Source organism: Mytilus edulis, chromosome 1 (genome assembly GCF_963676685.1).
Source record: "Mytilus edulis chromosome 1, xbMytEdul2.2, whole genome shotgun sequence".
Taxonomy (NCBI): domain Eukaryota; kingdom Metazoa; phylum Mollusca; class Bivalvia; order Mytilida; family Mytilidae; genus Mytilus; species Mytilus edulis.
Window position 1 is genome coordinate 7,880,959 of NC_092344.1, and position 19,305 is coordinate 7,900,263.

Sequence of the window (19,305 nt, forward strand, 5' to 3'; positions counted from 1 at the left end):
ATCACAAGAGACAAAGGCAAAGTTTTGTTTCTCTAATAAAAATTAAAATAAGATTTCATGAACTTATATTGCAAATTGTTAACATGTACAAATTTTATTTTTTTTTGCTTTATTCAGAATGTGGTTCCTCAATTGTACACAATACATTTTCACCAGCTGATACAATTGTGTGTAGTATACCAACAGACTGTAATGGGGTACGATGCTGTGTTGATGTGCCTCAGCTAAATACATCACTGGAATATAAAATGATTGTGGACACATGTGGCAACAGACTACGTCTCAAAGTAGACAAACTTGAAACAGACATACCATTACATGATTATGATTTTGGGTCTAGTGCCAAATTTTCTATATATGGCTTAGCTGAAATAAAGTAAGTTTTTATGCCCTGCCAACTATAGAAGTGGGGCATTATATTTTCCAGTTGGTCCATATATCCATCCCTTGTCAGGTTAAAGCTTTGGTTCAAGGTTGTTGGTGATGACTTAAACTTAAAATGTAGTACATATGAATTATGATTTTTATCCTCGTTTCATTTATTGATACATATTGAATAAGTAGTGATTTGTACTTTTAAATCAGGAACAATTAATGTTACTCACAAACAATGTTATTTCATGAGATATAATGTGAGATAAGCTAATGGTTACATTGAATCGTTTCAACAGTTCTAGCATATAGACGAGACATAGATGGTTATGGAATCACTCTTGAATATATATTTAACTTGCTGTATTTATACTAATGTCATATTTTATTTATTTTAGTTACCTAGTAAACAATCTGTTGCTAAGTAACCAGTATGAAGTTACAATGTCAATAAAGTTCTGTTTGAATGCTGATACCTCGTTGGTGTGTGACCAGGAATACACCATTTTTAATAAAACAGTCATTGATAAAGAAAGCTGTGATTTCAATACAGACTTCAAAGATGCAGGTGAAAATAACACTTTATATAAATTTTATGTGTCAAAACTTTTTCTGGATTTACCTTTATGAGAAACACTCAAGGCCTAAAATTGAAAGCATAGGAAGTATAAGTACCGAAACATGAGCTGTACGAACAAAAGGGAATAAAGATGTTCTAAGGTCAACTTTGCCTGAGGGAGTTGGAACCTTAGTTCATAACAATTTCTTAATTTATCAATGAAATTAAAAGAAAGTTAAAGATTTGTTTTAAAAACCAGTTAAGTTGAGAATTACATAAAACTCGAAAAAAAAACCCCAAAAAACAATGTCCTAATGGATAATTTCAGACGGTGAGATTGTTGATAAGAAAATTTGAAAAATAAAGCATTGTCGACAGTATTGAATCAGGTTAAACTGCAAGCTTTATTTAATGTCACCCTGAAATTGTAGTTTCTATAATAATGATGTTTATACTTTGTTCACACGATACACTAGGTAGGTATTTATTGATATAATGTCTTTGTTTTCCTTGCAGGATTTTCTCTATCCACCTGGTTAGGAAATAGAAGTTTAGGATTAACAAACATGTCAAATGTGGATGCTGATGATTTATTACAGTTACTGCAGATAGATGATTTTATGGAGTATTCCAACATTTGTAACTTCACTGGATCACCATATGTTGATGCTGTCGATGGATGGAATAATGGTTTGTATCATTAAAAAAAAAGAAAATAGAAAGAGTGAAGTGGTCAAGTTTTGGCTTCACCTTATTACATGTATATTCAAATTTTTTCTCAATAATGTAGATCATACATATACATCAACAGTCAAGTTTGAAAACTTCAATGTAAGAGCTATTATTAAGATTGAGTAATCTAGTATTTCATGTAAGTTTTTTGTGTCTTGTACAACTACCCAATATCCTATCTTTTCCAATTCATTGTTTTATAAGTAAATGTCATTGTTTCAGCTATTAAAAGACAAAATCATCTTTTTTTGCCAAAAAGAAACTTGTTCAATGATATAGAAATATAGTCACTAAAATGATAAGTCATAAATATCTTGTTAAAATGGCTGTATTTTGAAAATAAAATGATAAAATTGTACTTTTTTTGCTTGCTCCATCTTTCAATCATATATAAAAACATTTGCACTTTTTTTTCTAATGCATACCATAATAAAAATTCTCTATTACAGAATGTAACAATGTAACATCAGGGGACTTAACTCTTCTACCTTCAACAGAATTACTGTGTCATATTGCTACTGATTGTAATGCTGTTTCCTGTTGTGCCAAGTCTGATGTTCTGAAACGAGACTTTTTTGTTTCTGTGACCATGAACACTTGTAGCTACACGCTGAAGATACAGTTGGAAAATCTGATAATTGAGAAGGATTTACTGAACTATGCTTGGGGTATGCTACAAAGCACCAGTGGTTTTTCACAAAAATTCTTACGAGTAAAAATACTCATAAGTGATGAATGTTTCAATCTAATATAGATTATTTGTGAAAAGAATCGCAGGAAATCATTTTTATCTATTTAAACTGCTGTTCACTGGCAAATGGTAAATGTTGAGTTAAATAATGACCTTAACCTTCTAAATAGATTTTTTCTTAGTTATATTCTTTACCATTGACTAAAATATTGTCATTTCAGGTTTAATGAATTTGTTCTTTTCATGAAAATTCATGAAATACTCTTCATGTCAGGCATTTAACAATCTGTCATGTTATGTTTAATAAATTAAGAAGTACTTTTTCAGACTGGTGTTTGTATAAATACCACACTTTGATAGTTACTTATGGAATCAAAGGTATATTACTATTGAGATGGTTTTTCATATTTTTTGTTTAACATGTCAAGATTTTAATGTACACTCTTACATCGTTTTAAATGAGAAAAAAAACATTTCATTTTCTTTTACAGGAACGACAGAGAACATGAATCTCTATGGAGTTTTGAGAGTAATGTATCGTGTAAATCATGTGGCATCAATGAAACACTTCAATGTTGATTTAACTATCAAATTATGTTTTGAGTCTGGTGCAGGGTCATGTTTACAAGACTATACCATATTTACCAGTAATAGACTTTACTATCCTGAGTGTACACAGCCAAACCTACCTTTCTATGGTATGTATGAAAAATTGACTTCATCAAAATTATAAAGATAATTCTTCCCGCTGGCTGTTCAATTGTTCCCAATTAAATTTCCATGATAGAATAGAAAAGAAAGGGTATGGGGTATCCATCCTTGACACAAAATCAGTACATGCACAGCAAAAAAGATTACAAGAAGCAAAGGAACAGCGCTTTTATTGCAGTTCTTTGCCGCAAAGTCGCAGTGAGGCCTTCATTAAAGAAGAAAAACTCTCACCTCACTGCAAGTTTAAGATGGTTCCTAGCACCAATTCGAGGGGAAATCTTTGCAACCTGACTATCAGGCCACAACTGTGAATTGAAGAATAAAGCCAAGGTGTTAAGTTTTTTTGGTGACATTTTTAAACTATTTTGTTGCATACATATTCATGATTAATCAGTTCTATTTTTATTCTCTTTGGATGTTTTGAAGTTATGAATTAGGAATGAAATCTTAATTGTGTCTATTTTTCTGTCATCAAATTGATACCTTACCACTGCTTTTGTATGGCAATATGAATAGCTGTACCATCTTGCCTTTTTCTGGTTTAATTGCCCAAATTTGATCTTTTTTTCTAATAAATGATAACACTGATATGTAAATGGAGAAATATGAAACTAATGAGAAAGTTTATGCATCAATTACAATATTTTACAATTACAATATTTTACATTTTGACAGGAATAACCTTTGACTACTGGAAACCAATAGTTTGTTCACAGTTTTCTACAGGAACATATGCTCAAGGTATATTATATTAATAATTTTTTATTGTTATTTATTAATTAATGATTAAATATGCTGTAAAATAAAAATGAAGTGATAACCACCATAAACACAATTTATAAAAACAATTTTTTGTGTCTTAATAATCTATTTATACAACAATAGTTCCCCTAACCAATATACTCTCAGTGGCAGTCCAAATTTTTCATTTCATCTTGGTCAACCTGCATGGCAGAACCTTCATACTGGATATTATTTATTTGTTTTATTGAATATGCAGGAATATTTGCCACAAGATACTAAGTATACAAAAATCGTATAATATTTTCAACTGGATGTTAACCAAATGAAAATCAATTATTCTTTTATCTAAATACTATTATAAAAAAAAAGAGACAATGCTATTTATTGCACTTTTCTAGGCTGTCCTGGTGTTACCTTTACCACCTATGCTCAGACGAGATGTCAGATGGCTGCTGACTGTTTCAGTGTCACATGTTGTTTAGATTTGGACTTTGTACCTGGTGCACGTAACACAGAGCTGACATTTGCTTTGGATTCATGTGCTGATCAAATTGACTACACTCTAGAGAGACACACATGGACTAGGACTGGACTGGCTTCAATTAATGGTATTACTTTTTGTAATAGGATCATTTTTAATATTAAAAGGGTTGTAACGATAATAATATTTCTTGTTAAATTTTTTATTTTTGTCATATATTTTAGAAATTTCAAAATTTTGAGATTTTTCTTATTTAATAAAAACAGGGATTTATTGTTTTTCCTTCTATTGATTTTTCAAGGTTATTTAAAGAACCGTTTCCATGGGTAAAAAATATGAAAAGATATGATCAATTAATAAAACTGTGAATACCATAATAAGAATTAACTGTATACAGGAATCTTTTCAAATTAAACAAGCTTTTCAAATTAAATGAGCTTTTCAAATTAAACGAGTTTTTCAAATTTGATTTTTACAGGAATCGAACAGGTTGAAGAATTATCTAGCTCATTCATGTTAAACTTTACTCTGGACACAACAACCTCAGCTACAGCTTACAAGACCACTATAGGACTGACCGCATGCTACATTTCTCCTGGAACATGTGAAGATTATCAGTTACTGACAGCCTCTGACCTGAAGAAGAGAACATGTACAGGTCGTAGAAGACGAAGACGTGCACCATCACAGTATGTAGTGAAAACAGTTCACTTTTTAGGGGCTGAATTTTTAATTTAGATAATTTTGTGATTTTGTAATTTTACCCTCTTGCCATGTTTGTAATTCCAGCAGATTTGGAGCTGATTTTTGGGTAAAAGGTTTTTAATAATATTGCCCAAATATGTACTTCTGCTTTATACAAAGCATTTTTTTTTAGATCACATTGCAAATGAAAACAATCTTTACCTTGCAGTGCTCACAAGCACTTTAATTGTTACATCAAAATTTAAAGATCACTAACATATTGAGTTTACTTTTCGTTTTGGTAGAGTGAAATTTGTCAGAAAAACATCTTTTGGTTATGAAACTCCTTTCCAAGATATTTAATTTTTTAATGGGGGGAAAAGGCCTACTCAGACTTTTACCTTGTATTTAGCATTGACATTATTATACCTCTGCTTTAAAAAAGTGGGGGTATACTGTTTTACCTCTGTCTGTAAACTTGGCCACAATCATTATTAGGGTATCTAGTTTAAAAATTGTGTCCGGTGACCTGGCCAACCAACCAAGATGGCCACCATGGCTAAAAATAGAACATAGGGGTAAAATGCAGTTTTTGGCTTATCACTCAAAAACCAAAGCATTTAGAGCAAATCTGACATCGGGTAAAATTGTTTATCAGGTCACGATCTATCTGCCCTGAAATTTTGAGATGAATTGGACAACCCTTTAATAGGTTGCTGCCCATGAATTGGTAATTTTAAGGACATTTTGCTGTTTTTGGTTATTATCTTGAATATTATCATAGATAGAGATAAACTGTAAACAGCAAAAATGTTCAGCAAAGTAAGATCTACAAATAAGTCAACAAGACCAAAATGGTATGTTGATTTCTGTAGGAGTTATTGCCCTTTATAGTCAATTTTTAACCATTTTTCGTAAATCTTAGTTTTCTTTTACAAAAATCTTCTCCTCTGAAACTACTGGGCCAAATTAAACCGAACTTGGCCACAATCATCATTGGGGTATCTAGTTTAAAAATTGTGTCCCGTCCCAACCAACCAAGATGGCCACCATGGCTAAAAATAGAACATAGGGTTGAAATGTAGATTTTGGCTTATAACTCTGAAACCGCAGCCTTTAGAGCAAATCTGACATGGGGTAAAATTGTTCATCAGGTCCAAATCTATCTGCCCTGAAATTTCCAGATGAATCTGACAACCTGTTGTTGGGTTGCTGCCCTTGAATTTGTCATTTTAAGGAAATTTTGCTGTTTTTGGTTATTATCTTGAATATTATTATAGATAGAGATAAACTGTAAACATCAATAATGTTAAGCAAAGTAAGATTTACAAATAAGTCAACATGACGGAAATGGTCAATTGACCCCTAAGGAGTTATTGTCCTTTATAGTCAATTTTTAACAATTTTCATAAAATTTGTAAATTTTAACTAACATTTTCCACTGAAACTACTGGGCCAAGTTCATTATAGGTAGAGATAATTGTAAGTAGCAAGAATGTTCAGTAAAGTAAGATGTACAAACACATCACCAAAACACAATTTTGTCATGAATCCATCTGCTTCCTTTGTTTAATATTCACATAGACCAAGGTGAGCGACACAGGCTCTTTAGAGCCTCTAGTTTTTGTCGAGCCTGCAACTTTTGTTGCAGAAAGCTGGACATATGGATAGTGATCCGGCGGCGGCGGCGGCTACGGCGGCTACGGCGGCGGCGGTGTTAGCTCACTTCTTAAAAGCTTTATATTTTAGAAGGTGGAAGTCCTGGATGCTTCATACTTTGTATATAGATGCTTCATGTTACGAAGTTTCCGTCAGTCACATGTCCAATGTCCTTGACCTCATTTTCACAGTTCAGTGACCACTTGAAAAAAAAGTTCAAATTTTTTGTAATGTTGAATTCTCTCTTATTATAAGTAATAGGATAACTATATTTGATATGTGCTTACCTTGCAAGGTCCTCATGTCTGTCAGACAGTTTTCACTTGACCTCGACCTCATTGCATGGATCAGTGAACAAGGTTAAGTTTTGGTGGTCAAGTCCATATCTCAGATACTATAAGCAATAGGGCTAGTATATTTGGTGTATGGAAGGACTGTAAGGTGTACATGTCCAACTGGCAGGTGTCATCTGACCTTGACCTCATTTTCATGGTTCATTGGTTATAGTTAAATTTTTGTGTTTTGGTCTGTTTTTCTCATACTATATGCAATAGGTCTACTATATTTGTTTTATGGAATGATTGTAAGGTGTACATGTCTAGCGGGCAGATGTCATGTGACCTTGACTTAATTTTTAGGTTCAGTGGTCAAAGTTAAGTTTTTGAGTTTTGGTCTTTTTATCTAATACCATATGCCATAGATCAACTATATTTGGTGTATGGAAATATTTTATGATCTTTATGTCAGTCACATAGGTTTTATTTGACCGTGACCTCATTTTCACTGTTCATTGCGCAGTCTTAAGTTTTTGTGTTTGGTCTACTTTTCTTTAAACTATAAGTAATGGGTCAACTATATATATTGTATAGAAGCATTGTTAGCTGTACATGTCTGCCTGGCATGGTTCATCTTACCTTGACCTCATTTTCAAGGTTCATTAGTCTTTGTTTAGTTATCTTGGTTAATGTTAAGTTTATGTGACAGTTGTAATAAAACTTAGCTTTATACTTAGGACTATCAACATAATATCAATGATTAGTATAGAAGGCGAGACATTTCAGCGTGTGCACTCTTGTTTACATACCCGGTAGTCATTTTTTTTTTTGCTTATGAAAAATTTTCCTCAAAATAATGGTCATTCGGTCGTGATGCAATTTATTGAATGACATCATTGTTTGGTAAGTGACGTCACGAACGTCAATTTTTCATATTTTTTTGCACACTAAATGGAACTATAAAAAATACAAAACACACAAAAAAATACAATAATAAACAAAATATTTTTAAAACAACAGCACGCAAATTGTAAGGTAACCTAGGTTTTTCGGATAAGTAAATGAGCAGTTCAAGGCCTTTGAAACAATACAAAAGTAGAACTGAAGGTAACCCAGTGCTATGGATCAGAAAACAGTTCATATAATATAATACTCTTCTGTTGAAATATATGATAAAGCGTATAAAACATGGCAAAATCTGTATCACATGCCGTATTACCCTCGACCAATATCATCCCTCGGGCCTAAAGGCCCTTGGGCTGATATTGGTGTCTCAGGATGATACAACATATGATACGGATTTTGCCATGTATTATTCTCTATTTACAACGACATACATTTGGAAATATTGTAATCTTATTAATAATGTACTTTTGGGAAAAATTTATTTAAAGTTTTTCTGAACTTATTTAATTACACAAAAAAATATGGATAAAAATTTCTCTTTTCTTATTGCGTTTTTATTGATTTTCTAAGGGTGGACGTCAAAGACATGAAAGGAGGCCTACGAATATTGACAGATAGAAAGGCAACTGAAGCAGAGAAGAACTTTTTTATTGCTGCTTGTATGGACTACAGTGTAAGTATAATGCAATAGTCCCAACCTTCAACAGCTTGTGATGTAGCATTTTTGATGCTGCTTGTATGGACTACAGTGTAAGTATAATGCAATAGTCCCAACCTTCATCAGCTCGTGATGTAGCATTTTCACTCTGATGCAACTATATCACAATCAATTAATCCATCTTGTCCTTCATCCAGGTTACTCTCTGTGGATTCAATACTATTATTGATGGGATACCAATTTTTGAAGGTTTTGTGGGCAAAGACTGTAAATTCAGAAATTATTAGGTGCATTTATTATTGTGATTTTAATTTTTGCGATATTGTTAAAAATCATGTTTAATTCATATTGAAAAAAAAATTGAAATGCAAATTATTGTGATTATAACCCTGTCGCATTTTTTCGCAATAAGAAAAACATCGCAATAATTTCTGAATTTACAGTTGTTTCTGTGGATTCAATATTATTATTGGTGGGATTCCAATTTTTGAGGATTTCCTGGGCAAAGGTGAACCATGAATTTTAATGTTCAATGAAGTAACACTTTTCTATAGATTTCTCTTTTTGAATATTCACCAAATATATGCCAAATTATAGACTTTTGGTCGGCTTTGGACATATGCCCTTTAAAAACAATGCTACCTGGTGGAAGTTAAATTGCAAAGAAACTACTACTCTAGTGTAAAGTGACACTGACATAAAATTAGAGACATCTCTTGAAAGGAGCCACAAAAACCTTTCACAAGAAATATTTAGTTTTTGGAGTACTTTGATTGTTGAGTTAGAAGAGAGAAATTGTATTGTAAAGAATAGTTATTACACAAATTTACAAGAAAAAAAAAAGAAGTCAACAACAAAAAAGAGGCTGGATTTTTGATGAACTAATTTATTTTGAAATTGTTTTTAAGATAAGGGATGTAAATGAAGGAAGATTTAAGGTTTACATCAATTCAGCAGCATCCCGATGACAAAAGCATCCAACATTTTTCTTAACCTTAGGTTAACATATACATATGTTTTTGGGATTTTGTGGGAAAATCTGAGATTCTTTTTCAACTGACTTCTAAAAACACTATTTTTTAATACTGTGGATTTATTAATTATCCTTGGTATAGATTTTCTTGTATTGATGAAAACTTGCATTTTTATGGATATTTGATTGCATGGTTTATCCAAAGTCTGCATTATGTACAAGCCTATAGATAATTTGTAATTAGTTGAACATTTAAATTCACCTGTACCAATGGAATCCACGAAAATGAGTATCCGTCGAATAATAATGAATCCACAGTATGTAATACCATAGAATATGATGTATCTCTTTCATTTGAAATCATTCTACAATTTAAAAGTAACATATTTTGATTGTGTTCTTTTATGGTATTCCAGAAAAATAGTAAGGATTATTCGGTAACAGATATTGATGATGGTGATGAAAAAACAGGTGGAAAGTCTGCTCTTAAAGCTCTTGGTAATGGTATGCCTACCACTGTTGGTGTTAGTGGAGAAACATTCAGTGGAACCTTTACAGTACAGGGAGGTAAATATTTCATTAAAGGGAGGTAAATAATAAAACTAAGGGAGATAATTATAACAGTACAGTGAGCTACATATCATTATATTGATAACTGTAGCCATTTGTTATTACTTATTTTGAATTAAAAATTAGAGATTTTGAAGAATGTGGTAGTGAAAGTGTTCATAATAATTAAGCCATTTATACTTTCACCAATTTCTAGAAACTAGTCTGGTCAGTTTTAATTGTGTTGAGAGCTGTTCAAAATTGTGAAATGTTAATGAAATCCTCTTTGAATGTAGTTAATTTGAACATGGAGTTTAGAAATGGGATGCACCATTGGGGACACCAGTTCAAGAAAACCAAAAATAAGAAAAACATAGTGTTTAATTTAAGGTTAAGGATGGCAATCCCCATTTCTGTCCCAAAGCTGAAATACTGTATTCCACACACTTATATTTTACTAGTATTCCACACACTTATATTTTACAATTTTTGTCTACATAATTTTCACTTTGGTTTTTCTAGGTGAAGAAATCTTTAAGGAACTGGATTTTGTTGTTACTGGTATAAAGGATGCCTATTCTATTGGTCAAGGATTGTCAGAGGTTGGAGCCAAACTTTTAGGAGAGAAGTTAGCCAATATGACAGTTGGTGACATTGAAACATTAATGGACTTCAAGAATATTGATCCAATATTGGTGGCCCAGCTTATGAAAGATTTGAGAGACTTAGCAAAAGCATTGGTATGTTTTAGATAATGGGTCAGCATTAGATCCTGTGTCCATATATCTGTGTTCCACTTTTGAATTTGAATAAAAGGAGATTTGGGATATATAAGTCAATGAAAAAAATAACCAAAAGACATCTTAAGAACATCCTTACTTACTCATTTTTTTCTAGGTTTCAAATAAATTGAGATTATAATATTATGAATATTAGTCAAGTACTAAAATGTAACACTGGATAATTTTCATCAAAGCTTAGCCCATGGAGAAGATAAACTACATAGAAAATAGACATACATTGTGAGCACACTTATCCTTGTAATTGTTAAGGGTTTCAATAAACTTGATTATGAAAGATTTTTAATACCAATATCTTATTTAATTTTGAAAATAAGACTCTGTTTGTGAGTTATTTCCCTTGAAAATGTTAACTTTATGGAAAGTTTACCTACATGTAAATGCTCATTAGCTCCCATTTCTTTTTAAGATAACATTGAAATGTAGATGAGAGGTAAATGGTACAAATATCTCTGTTGAGTTTTAAAATAAGTGCAGCTTAAATATTTCCATTTTATCATGCTGTGGACTTTAACAATGTAAATTTCTCAGGCCTTGAAGTGTTAAAAAATCCAAGGTCTCCATTAATTTTTTTAATCTCCAGTTAGATATCATTTTATAGGTATTACAAGTAATATTATTGTTTGCATGATACCTGTTAACCTCACTTATATAATTATAATATAATGGATTTTTTTTGGTGGTTAATAGTTAAATCATGGAAAAATAAAGTAGATTTGATAATATAAAACAAGAATGTGTCCATAGTACACGGAGGCCCCACTCGCACTATCATTTTCTATGTTTATTGGTCCGTGAAATAAGGTCAAAACTCTTAATTTGGCATTAAAATTAGAAAGATCATATCATAGGGAACTTGTGGACTAAGTTTTAAGTTGATTGGACTTCAACTTCATCTTCACCTTGACCAAAAACTTTAACCTGAAGCGGAACAGACTGATGAACAGATGAACAGACGGAAGTACAGACCGAAAAACATAATTCCCCTAGGTGGGGCATAAAAAAAGATATTTAAAGAGAACAGATGATCTTTGGTATACTACCCCAGGAATAGATTACCTTAGCTGTATTTGGCAAAACCTTTTGGAATTTTGGGTCCTCAATGCTCTTCAACTTTGAACTTTATTTGGCCTTTTGAACTTTTTTTATTCAGGCATCACTGATGAGTCATTGTAATCCTGTTATCTATGATGAGTTTATTTTTTATAGTTTTTTTCAATTTTCTAATTGTAGTATTCAGAGTTTCTTACCAAGCTACTGACCAATGGTGATGAGGTTTTCAAATCTTTTGACTTTACACTGGGGGGAGACTTTAGTTTCCCTAAACAGGATATAACACTGTTTAGCTACAGTGTCAACATGCTAGTTGGTGGACTTATACCAATGCAGTTCTGTAAGTAATCACACATTTATGTGTGTGTTCCAGTTTAAAAATAATGTTGTTTTCAACCAAAGTATATTGCCTATTTCCAGCTAGATATCTTCAATATTAATACTAACAGTTTAATATTTTTATCCTTTTAAAGTTCTTCATCTGAGCATGATTAAACAATTCAAAGTAAAATATAATACTTTTACAAGAGCTTCTAAAAATATAGAAATTTATAGATCTTTCTGCTTGACCTTGTTAAATTCCTCCTATTTTTAGCACCAGTGAGTTATTTTACTCCTATTTTTAGCACCAGTGAGTTTAATCTTCATCATTTGATATTGATTGTTTATTGAATTGTTTTTTACTATGTACAACCAATATGGCTTCTCTTTAGATTTAACTTTCAAATTAGCATGTTAATGGTTTATTAAATCATCTTTACATTTAGTAAGGTCAACCCCCTAGGAACATAATTTCTGCATACGATCTTGTGATAATGTAAAATTATGTTTTTATCCAACCAAAGACTTTTATCAATAAAACCTATACATTAATTAACAATGCTTATTACGTTATGTTTACTTTAGCTAGGTTTCATAGAAGATTTAAATTTGGAGAAATAAGAATAGCATCCAGGAAAATTGGTTGTTATTTTTAAAAAGTGTGAGAATAAATTTTAACATAAAGTTTAAATAATATTTTAGCATTTGGTGCTGGAGCATACTACGGAATGAAGTTTGAAATTGCAGCCAAGGTGTTAGAAATGAAGGCTCAATGTATTGTAGAACCTTATGCTGGAGTGACAGTCTATGGTGAACTGGGTATTGGATTTCTACTATATGGAAAACTCCGTTTAGAGGGAAGAATTATGGACTTGCGTTTCCCAACAACAGCTGAGATTACATTCAATAAGTTTCCTCTAGATGTTGGGTGAGTAGAAGATATATTTTAAATGGTTCCACACACAGTTTTACCATAAATTTGAATGTTTTGGTGTGGGGATATTCTGGCACTTTTTGTCAAAACTGTATTTTTAGCTCACCTTTCCGAAGTGGTGTCCGTCGTCGTCTTCCATCCGGTGTAAACTATTTCAAACATCTTCTCCTCTGAAACTATTTAACCAATCCCAAGCAAACTTAAGCTGAATGATCCTTAGGGTATCTAGAATAAAGTTTGTGTTTTATTTTCTGTCAAAAAAATACAGCCACCATGGCTAAAAATAGAACATAGGGGTAAAATGCAGTTTTTGGCTTATATCTCAAAAACTAAAGCATTTACAGCAAATCTGACATGGAGGTTAAAGTGTTCATTAGGTGAAGTTCTATCAGCCCTGAAATTTTCAGATGAATCTAACAACCCATTGTTGGGTTGCTGTCACTAAATTGGTAATTTTACAGCTAATACATTAATGCTAGCAAGACAAATCTTTGTTTGGCTTGCTTGCTTTGCTTGTATCAATGTTTGCTCAAGCATGGTAATTAAGATAGGCGGGGCTTCAGCTTGTATACGTCATACTTAAATTTTATTGGACGGTTATGTTTGAAGTTAAGGACACTAAATTTTAAACATCACAGGATGACAAATATAAAGCGCAATCGTAGAAATGGAAGCCAAAAAATGTATTTGTTTTTTCTCGAAGATATGCATTTTCATCATCCAACTGAAAAGACTGTGGTCAAGTACTTTTAGAAAAGCAAAATAACTATTCGAACACACCTACTCTGATTTAGTGATTCATTACATAGGTATTTCATTTGACCCATATATTTCATCTTTTAGTACTGTGATTTTTTTTTATGTTATAAATTCAACATGTAGCTTTGCTATATAAAAATGATAGAATCTGAAGCGAGATGATGTATCAAATGTTCTTCCTTTGTGCGTTTTTTAGACAAATTATTCATCTCAAACACACCCTAACATAAGGAGGTTCGCTCGATTTCCTCTTTTTGATACAATTGTTTCCAATTTTTTGATTTTTTTTCTTGAGTCACGTAATGGAAGGACAGACACGGAAATAAGTAAACTTATAGATTGATATGTTCTCCGTCTGTATTAATTAAAAACAAAAGGGAAGAATTTTCTTCATCCAACTTGATAGATAACCATGTCGTCGACTTGATATCTAACTGTTCTACTTAACTATGTAATAGATGAATTAAAAACTTATACAAATGGTTGTTTTTTTTACAATAAAACACTCGTATTTGAGAAGAAAATTGTTATTTTATTTGTTTCTATTCACTTTTAAAAAATTTCTTACTAAAGTAAACATAACAGAAAGCATTTATCGCCTTCTCTATAAACAAAGAATAATCAGTTTGAAGGTTTACAAGCAAAAATTAATCCAAATTGCGCAATATTCAATAACAATAGACATAATAAATAAAATAATTAAGTCATCCCCCCCTAATTAATTTATCCCTTTTATTAGAAAATCAAGTGCACCTTCTTATGTTAGGGTGTGTTTGAGATGAATATTTTGTGTTGAAAACGTACAAAGAAAGAATATTTGATACATCATCTCGCTTCAGATTCTATCATTTTTATATAGCAAAGCTACAGGTTGACGTTATAACATAAAAAAATCACAGTACTAAAGGATGAAATGAATGGGTCAAATGAAATACCTATGTAATGAATCACTCGAAATCAGAGTAGGTGTGTTCGAATAGCTTTTTTGTTTTACAAAAAGTACTTGACGACAGCCTTTTAAGTTAGATGATAAAAATGCATATCATCGAGAGAAAAAAAAATACAATTTTTTGGCTTCCATTTCTGCGATTGCGCTTTATATTTGTCATCCTGTGATGTTTTAAAATTTAGTGTCCTTAACCTCAAACATAACGGCCAATAAAATTTAAGTATGATGTAAACAAGCTGAAGCCCCGCCTATCTTAATTGCCATGCTTGAGCAAACATTGATACAAGCAAAGCAAGCAAGCCAAACAAAGATTTGTCTTGCTAGCATTAATGTAAAAGCTGTAAGTAAATTTTGCTTTTATTTTTGTTATCTTGAATATTATTATAAATAAAGATAAACTGTAAAGAACAAAAATGTTCAACAAAGTAAGATCTACAAATAAGTTTATTTGACCAAAGTTGTCAATTGACCCCAAAAGGAGTTAATACCCTTTAAAGACAATTTTTCACAACTTGTTTATCTAGTTTGCTTACTTTAAAAAATCTTCTCCTTTGAATCTGCTGAATCAATTTCAGCCAAACTTGGGCTGAATGAGTTTCAGAGTATCAAGTATAAATTTTGTATTTTATTATACCCCCGCTTTAAAAAAGGGGGGGTATACTGTTTTACCTCTGTCTGTCCGTCGGTCCGTCCGTCTGTCCGTCCGTCAGTCAGTCTGTCCCATGAAACTTTCGTCACATTTTTCTCAGGAACTACACATCCACCGTTTTACCTCTGTCTGTCTGTCCATCAGTCCGTCCGTCCGTCCGTCAGTCCGTCCGTCCCATGAAACTTTCGTCACATTTTTCTCAGGAACTACACATCCACCCTTTCTGTAATTTGGTATCAACATTTATATATGTCAGCCATACCGTGTGATGCGTTTTCAGATTCATCACTTGACAACTTCCTGTTTACCGAACACTTGTCTGATTTTACACATGATAGCCAAGTTGAAAATTTTCGTCACATTTTTCTCAGGAACTACAATACAAGGATTTCTGAAATTTGGTTTCAGGATTTATATAAGTCAGCTATACCGTGTGATGCGTTTTCAGATTCATCACTCGACAACTTCCTGTTTACCGAACACTTGTATGATTTTACACATGATAACCAAGTTGAAAATTTTCGTCACATTTTTCTCAGGAACTACAATACAAGGATTTCTGAAATTTGGTTTCAGAATTTATATAAGTCAGTTATACCGTGTGATGCGTTTTCATCACTCGACAACTTCCTGTTTACCGAACACTTGTATGATTTTACACATGATAACCAAGTTGAAAATTTTCGTCACATTTTTCTCAGGAACTACAATACAAGGATTTCTGAAATTTGGTTTCAGGATTTTTATAAGTCAGCTATACCGTGTGATGCGTTTTCAGATTCATCACTCGACAACTTCCTGTTTACTGAACACTTGCATATTTTTACACTATTAATATTATCCACTTGCGGCGGGGGTATCATCAGTGAGCAGTAGCTCGCAGTTTCACTTGTTTCCTTCTGCGTGAAGAAACATAGCCACTATGGCTAAAATGGAACAAAGGGGTAAAATGCCTTTTTTTTGCTTTTGAAGAAAATATGACAGATACAAAGAGCATTTAAATGGCATTTTTAAGCCACTCATTAATATATATTGAAAAGTAAAAATAATCATTGATGAAAGATTTAAGCAAAAAATTACAGGTGAGCGATTCAGGCTTTTGAGAGCCTCTTGTGAATTCAATCGTTTAATGATTTGTTGGTGACTAGTTAATATTTGAAATAAACAATGAGACATGAAAAAATGATTATGTAGAGATTGTATTTACTTCAAAGATGCATTACATGTAGAAGAAGCAAGTGTTCAATAAATGTGGCTAATGCCACATAACTTGACCCCATTTTGTCATGCTGATGAATATTTGGTTAGTGCCACATAACTTGACCCCATTTTGTCATGCTGGTGAATATTTGGTTAGTGCCACATAACTTGACCCCATTTTGTCATGCTGATGAATATTTGGTTAGTGCCACATAACTTGACCCCATTTTGTCATGCTGATGAATATTTGGTTAGTGCCACATAACTTGACCCCATTTTGTCATGCTGGTGAATATTTGGTTAGTGCCACATAACTTGACCCCATTTTGTCATGCTGATGAATATTTGGTTAGTGCCACATAACTTGACCCCATTTTGTCATGCTGATGAATATTTGGTTAGTGCCACATAACTTGACCCCATTTTGTCATGCTGGTGAATATTTGGTTAGTGCCACATAACTTGACCCCATTTTGTCATGCTGATGAATATTTGGTTAGTGCCACATAACTTGACCCCATTTTGTCATGCTGATGAATATTATCTGAATTGTTTTTTCCAGTCTGGTTATGTACTTGAAACTTACTCCAATTGAACTGAATTTGTATGCCTTGGTGACTCTAGAGGTCAATCTTGGTCTGACTAAGTTTAAGAAAGTCTTGTTTAAAGTTGAATTATGGTCATACAAGGCTCCAACCATTACTAAGAAACTGATCGACAACAGGAAAGATGAAGAAGACAAAACTCCTCCAGAAATATCCCCATTTACAGATGATAAGAATTCAGGAAGAAAGAGAAGGGTAATATAATTTTTTGTATGGAACTTTCTGTATAAGTCCTTTGAACATTTTTCTATATTTTGCAGCATTTGACCTTGAAAGTTAATAAAAAAAAATTACATTTTATTGACATATGGTGTTTCAGAAGGTATTAAAAAGTGGTGTAGAAAAGTAAAGATAAAAGAGGTTAAAATTAATGATGAAAAATATCCAAAGAATAAAACACTAAGAAAATAGAAAATCTAATTGAGAAACATGAGATATCTTTCAGCATTCTGAACTTTACCGTAGTCTTTAATGATAAGAAAATGTCCATAACTTACACCAAGTAAGTTTCTATATTTAAATATTTAGGCCACACCAAGTTGTGAAGTAGATCAGATAGCAGGTAGAGATTATGTAGAGCCAATGTTTGAAATCGCTGTTCGTGCTGAGGATGACAGGAGTGATGTAGCTTACTTCCTTGATGTTGGAACAGTACCAGGAGGAAAAGATGTAATGAACCAGCATAGTCTTGGTGGGCCAAAGACTTCAGTTGATGAGGCAAGTCTTTTATAATATGCTTGAATCTAGTATTCAGGTGATAGATTTTTATTTTAAAGTTTTCATTTAAAATTTCATTTAGAATAAGATATTATTAGTTCATCAAAATTGTATGCCAAAATTAATACTTTTCTATTGCCTTTTTTTCGACATGTACATGCAAACATATATATTTGTCTTGTCTTTGAGATATTAACTTATATAAAAGAAAAGTAACTTTTTATGGATGCCTAACACTGATTTAGTTTTAAGCCAAGATATAGATCTGAGCATTTAATTGAATAGTCAGTTAACATCCTAGATAATAATGAAAATTTATACAGAAAGAGGATCACTGCAACCTTAATCATCTGTGGATTCATCTATTTTTATGGGTACCAATTTTCAATGTATTTTCATTGATACATGAAAAATTCTGCATGCAAGCTTTTATGTAATAAGTATTTTCTTGAACATGTGAACTTGTAGTTCACTTATAACAATGAAATCCCCCCAAAAAAATTGGAGAATGATTGGCGTTAAATGAGCAAGATAATTAGCTGGTACACCAATTTTAATTGACACTTTTTAAAAATCTTGTTAATTTTTTATGCTGTTTTTTTCAGAGACTTAGTACTACTGGAGTTCCTCTGTATTTTACAATGTATGCACAAAATGACGCTGGTGAGCGCTCCATGGCAACATGTTCTTTAAATACATATGATGTAACTCTCCCTGGTGGTCGATTCACTGCCGACTTTTTATCAACTAGTAATCCAGCAGTGATGAAGGCATCCGTTGTTGTTTACGAAGACTCGGATATAGTGTTGACACAAGTTGGATTGGGATATGGAAAAGATGTGTGGGGAGATCAAGTAATTCCATGGAACACAGTCAATATTAATGCTGATGCCTTTGTACCACCTGATCTAAGTAAGTTTTAAGAGTTTCTGTGGGGGGAGGGGTGTGGTGAGATCAAGTAATTCCATGGAACACAGTCAATATTAATGCTGATGCCTTTGTACCACCTGATCTAAGTAAGTTTTAGAGTTTCTGTGGGGGGAGGGGTGTGGGGAGATCAAGTAATTCCATGGAACACGGTCAATATTAATGCTGATGCCTTTGTACCACCTGATCTAAGTAAGTTTTAGAGTTTCTGTGGGGGGAGGGGTGTGGTGAGATCAAGTAATTCCATGGAACACAGTCAATATTAATGCTGATGCCTTTGTACCACCTGATCTAAGTAAGTTTTAGAGTTTCTATGGGGGAGGGGTGTGGGGAGATCAAGTAATTCCATGGAACACGGTCAATATTAATGCTGATGCCTTTGTACCACCTGATCTAA

The 19,305-nt window shown here is 32.5% G+C and overlaps 1 protein-coding gene across 1 annotated transcript in view; it reads left to right on the forward strand.

Annotated features, from left to right (window-relative positions):
* The window catches only part of LOC139506806 (uncharacterized), a 117,992-nt gene that overhangs the window by 86,927 nt on the left and 11,760 nt on the right, over positions 1 to 19,305 (forward strand). Inside the window, exons 87-102 of the mRNA XM_071295554.1 lie at positions 118 to 376; positions 771 to 940; positions 1,448 to 1,621; positions 2,113 to 2,331; positions 2,846 to 3,052; positions 3,741 to 3,806; positions 4,208 to 4,417; positions 4,769 to 4,979; positions 8,385 to 8,487; positions 9,862 to 10,012; positions 10,517 to 10,734; positions 12,028 to 12,187; positions 12,871 to 13,096; positions 17,222 to 17,459; positions 17,793 to 17,981; positions 18,587 to 18,893. Of these exons, the coding sequence (XP_071151655.1) occupies positions 118 to 376; positions 771 to 940; positions 1,448 to 1,621; positions 2,113 to 2,331; positions 2,846 to 3,052; positions 3,741 to 3,806; positions 4,208 to 4,417; positions 4,769 to 4,979; positions 8,385 to 8,487; positions 9,862 to 10,012; positions 10,517 to 10,734; positions 12,028 to 12,187; positions 12,871 to 13,096; positions 17,222 to 17,459; positions 17,793 to 17,981; positions 18,587 to 18,893 (3,108 nt within the window). The remainder of the gene's footprint in view (positions 1 to 117; positions 377 to 770; positions 941 to 1,447; positions 1,622 to 2,112; positions 2,332 to 2,845; positions 3,053 to 3,740; positions 3,807 to 4,207; positions 4,418 to 4,768; positions 4,980 to 8,384; positions 8,488 to 9,861; positions 10,013 to 10,516; positions 10,735 to 12,027; positions 12,188 to 12,870; positions 13,097 to 17,221; positions 17,460 to 17,792; positions 17,982 to 18,586; positions 18,894 to 19,305) is intronic.